The 10759-nt window shown below is 45.3% G+C and overlaps 1 protein-coding gene across 1 annotated transcript in view; it reads left to right on the top strand.

Annotated features, from left to right (window-relative positions):
- Nucleotides 1–10759, top strand: part of Msh5 (mutS homolog 5) — a 19908-nt gene that overhangs the window by 4025 nt on the left and 5124 nt on the right. Inside the window, exons 8-12 of the mRNA XM_021218500.1 lie at nucleotides 544–626; nucleotides 1191–1236; nucleotides 3593–3731; nucleotides 4434–4496; nucleotides 10549–10677. Coding sequence (XP_021074159.1) covers nucleotides 544–626; nucleotides 1191–1236; nucleotides 3593–3731; nucleotides 4434–4496; nucleotides 10549–10677 — 460 coding nt within the window. The remainder of the gene's footprint in view (nucleotides 1–543; nucleotides 627–1190; nucleotides 1237–3592; nucleotides 3732–4433; nucleotides 4497–10548; nucleotides 10678–10759) is intronic.

Raw genomic sequence — 10759 nt, 5'->3', positions numbered from 1 at the left:
AAAAAAAAAAAAAAAAATCCATTGCAGTATGTATGGGAACATGACTCAGTGAGTAAAAGCTCTTGCAATACAAGTTTGAGGATCTGAGTTTGGATTCTAAGCATTTACATAAAAAGCCACTCACAGTGGTTTGTGTGCCTGCCATCTCCGTGCTGGTGCTGGCGTGGGTGGAGACAGGACTGCTGGGTTTTACTGGCTGCCAGCTTAGCCAAAGAAAATGGGGAATTCCGGGTTCAGTGAGAGACCTTGTCTTAAAAGAGAACAAGACAGAGAGAACAAAGCCTCTGCATACATGTGCAGGAGCATGTTCACCTGCATACAAATATGTGTACACAGGCAAGTGTGGTGGCTCACCATTAATACCAGCACTGAGAGGCAGAGGCAGTGGGATTTCTATAAGTTTGAGACCAGCCTCGTCTACATAGTTCCAGGATAGCCAGGGCTACATAGAGAGACCCTGTCTCAAAAACAAATATGTACATACATGCATATACCACATGTGGGATGTATAGAAATTCAGACTTCTCCATTTCTCTGTGACAGCGTTCTACAGATTTTCAAGAGTGAGTCTCACCCCTCGGTGTACAAAGTAGCCAGCGGGCTGAAGGAGGGGCTCAGCCTTTTTGGTAGGTGTGGCCTGTTGCTCACCCCACACTCTGAAAACATGCTAGAAAAGCAATTGACTCTATAGCCATGTGCAGGCGTGCTCTCTCTCTCTCCTGGCTTACTGACTTTGCCAGATGGCCTTTCCCCACCAGCCCAGGTATCTCAATCTCTGTGCCCACCTGACCAAGCTCCTTCATAGACTCTAGCCATACAGTGTAATTTGCTTGTCAGCTGTGACCTTAACAATACTGTGTTCAGTCTCTGGCTTTGTATGGATGTGTCCACTGAAGAGTTTTAGAACTGCTTCGTATAGTTTTTAATGTGGTTCTTCTGGCTTTAGAAGTGTCCAAGTGTCTAGCTTCTCACTGGGTTATGCTTTAGTTTTAGATATTGTGATGGGCTTTTGTGAGTTGTGGCTATGCCCGTTTATATATTTTCCTGACTGAGCATCCACACCTTTTCCTACCCTCACATGATAACCCACTTTGTAGCTAGGCACTAATTTGGCTGCTTTTGTGTTCTGTATCTGGGCTTCCAGACCAGCCTACCGTGTAACCAGTTTACTCCCTATGCATACCCCACAGGAATCCTCAACAGATGCCGCTGTAAGTGGGGACAGAAGCTGCTCAGGTGAGTGGCCTCAGACATGGGTTTATAAACAAATACGCACTGAGTCCTGAGGCCTATTAGAGCAGTCTACAGGACACTCTATCAATCAGCAGTATTAGAAATACCAACTGCCCATCTAGAACCTAGTGGGGTAGCTAGAATACTCTTCGTTTCATGCTGTCAGCGCAGCTGCAAACATACCTGTAGATAACTAGCTTTCTCCTTTTTATTCAGTCTAGGTTCTCAAGCTCGGGGAATGGTGTTGCTTATAGTGGGTGGGTCCTCTCACAACAAAGAATGTGATTAAGATAATCCCTCATAGTATTCTCAGAGTAGTTCTAGACTGTATCTAGTTGACAATTAAACTGATCATGGCACCTCTGTACACCTTGGTTTTAATTTTCAGGATCACATCCTCAAACTCCTTGTAAGTCCTTTTCTACTAGATGTACCCTGTGCTCTGATCACCCCTGTCAAAATTTAGTCTCAAGCCTGGCGTGGTGGCGCACGCCTTTAATCCCAGCACTCGGCGGGGGGCAGAGGCAGGTGGATTTCTGAGCTCGAGGCCAGCCTGGTCTACAGAGTGAGTTCCAGGACAGCCAGGGCTACACAGAGATCGAAAAACAAAAACAAACAAACAAAACAACAACAACAACAAAGAGTTATAAGAGAGATGGCTCAGCGGTTAGGAACACTGACTATTCTTCCAGATGTTCTGAGTTCAATTCCCAGGAACCACATGGTGGCTCACAACCATCTGTAATGGAATCTGATTGCCTCTTCTGGTGCGTCTGAAGACAGCTATGATGTACTTATATACATAAAATAGATTTTTTGTTTTGTTTTGTTTTTTTTCAAGACGGGGTTTCTCTGTGTAGCCCTGGCTGTCCTGGAACTCACTCTGTAGACCAGGTTGGCCTCGAACTCAGAAATCCCCCTGCCTCTGCCTCCCAAGTGCTGGGATTAAAGGCATGCACCACCACACCTGGCAAAAAAAATTTTTTTTCACTTTGTAGACCATGCTAGCCTCGAACTCAGAAATCCGCCTGCCTCTGCCTCCCGAGTACTGGGACTAAAGGTGTGCGCCACCATGCCCGGCTAAATAATTATTTTTTAAAAAGTGTTGTAAGATGAATTGGGCATGGCCACCACGTGTTTAATCCCATTGGAGTCAGAGGCAGGCAGATCTCTGTGAGTTCCAGGTCAGCCAAGGCTACATAGTGAGACCTTGTCTCAAAACAACCCAAACCAACATAAAATAGAATTGTAAGCTGAGTAGACTGGGGTGTAGTGAGACAGCTCAGTGATAGAGGCGCTTGCCACTAAACCTGATGACCTGAGTTTGATTCCCAGAACTCATGATGGGAGAAGAAGAAAACCAATTCATGTTAGTTGTCCTTATCTTCTGCATATGGCACATGCATGCACACACACACATACACACCTTTACAAAAAGCAAGAGAGAAGGAAGGAAATAAGAAAAGAAAAAGAAGGAATTGTAGGTTAGGGGCTGATGGGAAAACTCCACAGGTAAAGGTGCTTTCTGCACAGGCCTAGCAACCTGAACCCACAGAAAGGCAGGACAGAACCAACTCCACAGAGTTATCTCCACCAGTGCCATGGCATCTGTGTCCACATATGCACCATACTTACAACACACAAAGAATAGCAGGCTGGAAAGAGGCCTGTGGCAAACACCTGTAATTCCAGCAAATTCTAGGAAATAGAAGCTAGAGGAGCAGGAGTTCTAAGTCAGCCTTGTTATAGCAACTTCGAGAACAGTCTGAACTATGTGAAACCCTGTCTTAAAAAAAAAAAAAGCAAAAGAATTGCAGGCTGGGGTGGGGCTCAGTAGTTTGTTACTTAGGTAGTGAGTAAGCCTTGACTCAGTCCTAAACTTTGCTAAAAGAAGGAAGGATGGAAGATGCCAGAGAGGGAGAGAATGAAAATTAGTTACAGGCATTTTTGCAGAAAGAGCATGGAAAGATGATACTTTGTCTATGCTGTTTCCCTGAGATACTGTGGCGGCTACACACAGATAGCAAACTCATATCACTCACAGTCACCCACTCAGCTGCAGAGAGCTGCAGTGTTGGCACACAAATACCACAACACACTGTTCCCCTGTAAAACACTGACACGCTCCACTACATATCCACATGGAGTGGCACATGGTCTCGGCACAGACACAGTCATCGTGACTCCGGCAGTTTTCAGAATGCACATATAAACGAGCCCACATCCACAGGGCCTTGCACTTGCCAGTTAGTTCTTTCCCGCTGTGTGCTGCAGGCACATAGTACCACACTCCCCAAGCAAAGTCAAGATGAGAGAAGACATGACTTGTAACCTTCCTGTCCCAACCCTTGCCCTCCAGGCTGTGGTTTACACGTCCGACCCGGGAGCTAAGGGAGCTCAATTCCCGTCTGGATGTCATTCAGTTTTTCCTGATGCCTCAGAACCTGGACATGGCCCAGATGCTGCACCGGCTCCTGAGCCACATCAAGAACGTGCCTGTGAGCCCAGGGCAGAGATCAGGGCGGGGAATAAGAGTGATGGCTTAATGACAAACCTGGGCTGCTTATCTCATTAAAATTATGTTTGGTTGGGTTTTGGTTTTGTTTTGGGTTAGGGTCTCACTGTGTACCCGTATATGGCCTGGAACTCACAGAGCTCTACCTGCCTCTGCCCCCTGTGTACCACCACACCTGGCTGTTTGGTTTTGAGACAGGGTCTTACTATGTAGCCCTGGCTGTGCTAGAACTTGCTATGTAGACCAGGCTGGCCTTGAACTCAGAGATCCGCCTGCCTCTGGAGTGCTGAGATGAAAGGCATGCACCACCACATCCAGCCCAATATTTTTTTTTTTCAATTATATGCATCTATAGCCCAGGACTGTGAGTTTGAAGCCAGCCTGGTCTATATAGTGAGTTCTAGTTCAGTCAGGGCTACCTCTTGGAACCTTCTCAAACAAAACAAAACAGAAGTTAAGTGTGTCTGTGTGGAGTACACCCATGTGAGTGTGGGTGACTACAGAGTCCAGAACAGGATGGTGAATCATCTAAAGCTAGAGTTATGGGTGGTTGTGAACCTCCTGTTGTGGGTGTTGGGAACCAAACCTTGGTCCTGTGAAAGACCCTCTCCCGCCTGGAGGAAAATGCCTTGTGGAGCATCAGACGTCAAATGGCAAACCATAGCTGTCTCTTGTCTGCTTATAGCTGATTCTGAAACGCATGAAGTTGTCCCACACCAAGGTCAGTGACTGGCAGGTCCTTTACAAGGTAAGGCTGCTGTTTTGTTGGCATCAAGATATAGCCTAGGAGAGCCTCACTCTTAGTATCTTCCTGCCCCTTTGCCTGAGTTCTGGGATCACAGGCTTCCCTTTTTAGATTAGAAGTTCCAGTCAAGCCTTCATGACCTTCTTTGTGAGGTCTTGACTCGACTCAAGCTTTCGCGTCAGACCTTCTCTTGGGACACCCTGCCACACTTTACTCACTGATGGTTCCTTTAAACTCTGTGTTGCAGAAATAACAAAAATATTTGCAGGGAATAGTGCAATTACTCCTCTTTAGCCACACATTCAACTTCAACCCTTTGGCTCGTAGCAATCTCTTCATCTCCAGCCATTAGATTATTCTAGCCATAAACACTTCATTGTGACCATCACAGAATTGGTACTGATGCTGCTGCTCAATATCAGAACCACGAGGTCTGCCCCCACCCCGTGTTGTTCACTCACCTGTCTTCCTTGCCTGCTTGTTTTTTATTTATTTATTTTGGGGGTTTTAGAGATAGGACTTTGTGTAGTCCTGGCTATCTTGGAACCCACTCTGTAGACCAGGCTGGCCTCAAACTCAGAGATCCACCTGCCTCTGCCTCCCAAGTGCTGGGATTAAAGGAGTGAGCCATTATGGCTGGCTTTTTATTTATTTTTCTTTACTTATTTACTTTATCTATCTATCTATCTATCTATCTATTTATCTATCTATCTATCCATCAGTCAGTCAGTCTATCTGTCCATCCATCCACCTACCTGTCTATCCACCTACCACCCACCCATTCACCCATCCATCCACCTATCTATCTGTTTTTTTTTGAGACAGTGTTTCTCTGTGTAGCCCTGGCCATCCTGGACTCTATTTGTAGACTAGGCAGTGTCCTTGACTTCACAGACCTCACAGAGATCTGTCTGCCTCCTGGGTGCTGGGACCAAAGGCATGTGCAACCACACCCAGCTCAACCTGGCTTCTTTTTAATTTGTAAAGCTTTATTTGATATATAGGAGTGTTTGCCTCTTGTTTGTGCAACGTGTGCATGTTTAACTTGTCTGAGTTGATATGACTGCAAATGTTTTTACGTAATTATAAAGCAAAGTTAAAATTTTCATTTTATGTTTTAGACAATATTCTATTTCTAATATTTGCAGGGAATAGTGCAATTACTCCTCTTGTAGCTACACATTCAACTTCAACCCTTTGTCCACAGAAACTTTTTTTTGTTTTGTTTTTTGTTTTTTTTTGTTTTTGTTTTTTTTTTGGTTTTTTTTTTTTTTTTTTTTTTTTTTTTTTTTTTTTTTTTTAAGGGTTTTTCTGTGGACCCCTGGCTGTCCTGGAACTCACTCTGTAGACCAGGCTGGCCTTGAACTCAGAAATCTGCCTGCCTCTGCCTCCCAAGTGTTAGGATTAAAGGCCACAGCAACTTTTAAAAGAAAAACATTTAATTGGACCTGGCTTACAGTTCAGAGGTTCTGTCCATTATTGTGGTGGGATCATGGCGGCATCCAGTCAGACATGGTGCTAGAGATGTAACTTAGAGCTCCACATCCCAATCCTCAGACAGCAGTGACCAAGCCAGCTCAGTCAGTCAACAGGATCTCAAAAGGGAGGGAGTGAGGACTGAAAAAAGAAAAATGGACAAAATTACAAGACTGCAGGCTGCACTGAGGCTGAAGCAGGTTTAGTTCTCTCCAGCCTGCTTTTATATCATTCTAGATACATCCAAAACACATGGTCAGTTCTTAGAGCAAAGACAAAGTGATGGAGAGAGGTAGCAAACAAGGGGATCACACAAGGTAATAATGAAGCAAAGCCGTGAACAAAGCCCCATGGGCACTGTCTTAGTCAGGGTTCCTATTCCTGCACAAACATCATGACTAAAAAAGCAAGTTGGGGAGGAAAGGATTTATTCAGCTTTCATTTCCACATTGCTGTTCATCACTTAAGGAAGGCAGGACTGGAACTCAAGCAGGTCAGGAAGCAGGAACTGATGCAGAGGCCATGGAGGGACGTTACTTACTGGCTTGCTTCCCCTGGCATGCTCAGCTTGCTTTTTTTTTTTTTTTTTGATTCTTAAACTCATTTTTATTTTATTTATTTATTTTTAAAGATTTATTTATTTATTATTTGTAAGTACACTCCAGAAGAGGGAGTCAGATCTCGTTATGGATGGTTGTGAGCCACCATGTGGTTGCTGGGATTTGGAAGAGCAGTCGGGTGCTCTTACCCACTGAGCCATCTCACCAGCCCTCGTTTTTATTTTTTCATGTAGTTTGACTCATTGGCAGAAAGCTCGCACGCCATCCAAACAAGGCTACTTTCTACATTTTTGCTGTATACTGTAATAACACATTTGCTTCCCATCTATATAATAACTCTTGCTAAAGAAAGCTTGATAGTTCACTTTTCTTCTCTACAAAATGTTCTAAATAAACATTAGAAAAACCCTTTTAAAAAAGATTTCAGCTTGCTTTTTTATAGAACCCAGGACTACCAGCCCAGGGATGGCACCACCCACAATGGGCCCTCCCCCCTTGATCACTAATTGAGAAAATGCCCCACAGCTGATCTCATGGAGGCACTTCCCCAACTGAAGCTCCCTTCTCTGATAACTCCAGCTGTGTCAAGTTGACACACAAAACCAGCCAGTACAGTCACTGTTTCTAATATTCCTTGTCTGAGCCCAGTGACAAATGCCAAATTCCTAGAAGTGGCACCAAAAGCTCTCAATACAACAGGGAGAGAGAGTGACACTGGGCCTGGCTTGAGCATCTGAAACCTCAAAACCTACCCCCAGTGACACACTTCTACCAACATGACGACTCCCTGTGGGCCTATGGAGACCATTTTCATTCAAACCACCACATTTATTTACTTACTTTGTGTCTGTTTGTTTGTTTGTTTTGAGACAGGGTTTCATTATGTAGTCCTGTCTGAAATAGAACTCTTTATGTAGACACTTCTGGCTTAAAAATTAGGGACTGGCCTTCCTCTGCCTCTTTTCTGAGAGCTTGGATTAAAAGTGTGCACGACCATGCCTCTGTATCTTTTTAATTTTAAAATTTATCATTCTATTGTTTCCATTTAATTTTTAAAAATAAATTCCATTCATTTGTGAATGTGGGTGCACACACAGGACAGTGAGTGTGGAGAGAGAGCACCTGCAGGTATCAGTGTGTGGGGACCACACGGTGGGAGCCTGGGATTGAATTCAAGTTGTCAGGCTTGGCAGCAAGTGCCTCTATCTGTGGTGCCATCTTGCTAGCCCTTATATTTGAAGCAGGTTAGAACTTAAAACTGGGCTGGAGAAATGGCTCAGAGGTTAAAAGCACTGACTGCTCTTCCAGAGGTCCCGAGTTCAATTCCCAGCAACTACATGGTGGCTCACAACCATCTGTAATGAGATCTGATGCCCTCTTTTGTTGTTGTTGTTGTTGTTGTTGTTGTTGTTGTTGTTTTTCTGAGACAGGGTTTCTCTGTGTAGCCCTGGCTGTCCTGGAACTCACTCTGTAGACCAGGCTGGCCTCGAACTCACAAATCAGCCTGCCTCTGCCTCCCGAGTGCTGGGATTAAAGGCATGCGCCACCACGCCTGGCTCTGATGGCCTCTTTTTTTTTTTTTTTTTTTTAATTTATTTATTATTATACATAAATACACTGTAGTTGACCTCAGATACATCAGAAGAGGGCGTCAGATCCTATTACAGATGGTTGTGAACCACCATGTGGTTGCTGGGAATTGAACTCAGGACCTCTGGAAGAGCAGTCAGTGCTCTTACTCACTGAGCCATCTCGCCAGCCCCTCTGATGGCCTCTTATGATGTATCTGACAGCTATAGAGTACTAATAAACAAGATAAATAAATCTTTTTAAAAAAAGACTTTCCCAGCGCTCGGGAGGCAGAGGCAGACAGATTTCTAAATTTGAGGCCAGCCTGGTCTACAGAGTGAGTTCCAGGACAGCCAGGGCTACACAGAGAAACCCTGTCTCGAAAAACAAAAAACCAAAACAAACAAACAAACAAACAAACAAAAAGACTTAAAATTGGAAGAATTTTAGAGTTATTGTATAACAATATTAATGTCTTACATAATCACAAAACAGTTGTATGTGTGCTAGGCATTGAACCTAGGACTTCACACATGCTTGGCAAATGGTCTATCACAGCTGGATTTCCAACCCTCATGGCAGCCTATCGATGCTGAAAACATTTATTGTCTAGTTTAAGACCGGGTCTCACTGTGAAGCACTGTACGTCCAGGAACTTGCTGGGTAGACTAGGCTAGCCTCAAACTTGTAGCAGCTCTTTTGTCTCTCCCTCATAAGCACTGGCATTTGCTTGTTTGGTTGCTTGGAGACGGGATCTCAAAATATAGCACAGGCTTGCCTTAAATGCACTATGTCATCCCAGTTGATCTTGAATTCGTGATCCATCTGCCTCAGCTTCCAGAGTGCTGGGATTACAGACTTTCAACATCACACCCAATTGAGACCTTGTCCCCCCCAAAGCAAAAGCGTAAGGCTAGCCTGGGCTACAGAGTGAGTTAGAGAGCTGTGTGGGTAACTTAGTGTGATCTTATCTCAGAGTAAACAGTTGGGTTGCAGCTTAGCAGTGGTGCATGGTGAGAGTGAGAACGTGGGAGCTACACGCTTGGTTCAAGCCCCAGTCCATTAATTTGCTGTGAGAGTTGAGGTTGCCAATGCCTCTTGTGCTTCGGACTGCTCATCTGTGAGCTGGAGGTGGAGGTAGTGGCCACCCCACAAGGCTGCTCTGACTCACAAGGAAATCTAGACCGCGGCCTGGCACATCAGTGAGGGTCACTGCATCTCCTTCCTCTGTTCATTTGCTCTGTCCCTGTTCTCAGCTGACTTTGGAGTTTTTATTCAAGGCCCGCCTCCTTTCCTTGTCTGTGAAAAGGCTTCCCAAACAGCCTCAGGCCCCGCCAGACTTGTTTGAAATTCTTGGACTTTGTCAGTTGTTCAACTCTGTCTGCTTTATCGGGGCTACTGAATCTGCTGCTCGTCCCAGCCCTTGACTTGTGTGGTTTATACAGCTCTTCTACAGAGGGACACTCCCTCTGGTGCTATGCTCTGTCCATAGCTTAATCTGTGGTCATATCAGCTCCTGGTCACTGACCTCGACCTGGAGAATTAGTTCTCAAGCACTCTGGCTCTCTCTCTCTGCTTCTTCTAACTCACTTCCTCCCTGACTTCTAAAAGCCACTTTTTTATTTCCTGTGTTTGTGTTTGTGTGTACAGGGGCCTGTGAGACTCTCCCTCTACATACAGGCCTGGGAACTGAACTCAGGCTGTCAGGCTTGGCAGCTCTCACCTTTACTTCCTGCTGAGCCATCTCCCCTGACCCCCCTCCATCTCCCCAAACCCCCCTCCACCTCTGCAGACCCCTCCCCCTTCTCTTGACCTTTATTCCGATTGTTTTCTTGTCCTCCTCTTGCAGAAGTTTAATTTAATAATCTTCTGTTCTCCATCGGTTTTTTTTCCTTTCTTCCTTTCTCTTCCTGTTTCTTTCTTTCTTTCTTTTAAAAGATTTTTATTTATACAAGTACAGCGTAGCTGTCTTCAGACACACCAGAAGGGGGCATCAGATCTCATTGCAGATGGTTGTCAGCCACCATGTGGTTGCTGGGAATTGAACTCAGGGCCTTTGGAAGAGNAGTCAGTGCTCTTACCCACTGAGCCATCTCTCCAGCCCTCTTTCTTTCTTTCTTTCTTTCTTTCTTTCTTTCTTTCTTTCTTTCTTTCTTTCTCTTTGTTTTTTGAGACAGGGTTTCCTGTGTAGCCCTGGCTGTCCTGGAACTCACTCTGTAGACCAGGCTGGCCTCGAACTCACAGAGATTCACCTGCCTCTGCCATTCGAGTGCTGAAATTATAGGCATGCACCATCATGCCTTGCTCTCTATGTGTTTTTTTATCTGTGTCTGTCTGTGCGTATGTCTTCTTGCATTTGGTAACCTCTCAGTGTTCACCATTGGTCCTTGTGCTTCTGATCTGTCCATGTCACCTGGGTGGGGTAACCTTCTCAGTCATCTCTTCCACAGACTGTGTACAGTGCCCTTGGCTTGAGGGATGCCTGTCGTTCCCTGCCCCAGTCCATCCAGCTTTTTCAGGACATTGCCCAGGAGTTCTCTGACGACCTGCATCACATTGCCAGCCTCATCGGGAAGGTGGTGAGCAGAAGCCAGACACCGGAGGAGGAGGAGGAGGAGGAGGAGGAGGAAGAGGAGGGGGAGGAAGAGGAGGGGGGAGGAG

Source organism: Mus pahari, chromosome 18, assembly GCF_900095145.1.
Source record: "Mus pahari chromosome 18, PAHARI_EIJ_v1.1, whole genome shotgun sequence".
Classification (NCBI taxonomy): Eukaryota; Metazoa; Chordata; class Mammalia; order Rodentia; family Muridae; genus Mus; species Mus pahari.
Note: the sequence above shows the minus strand (reverse complement) of the source record. Positions and strands in the feature narration are given on the sequence as shown.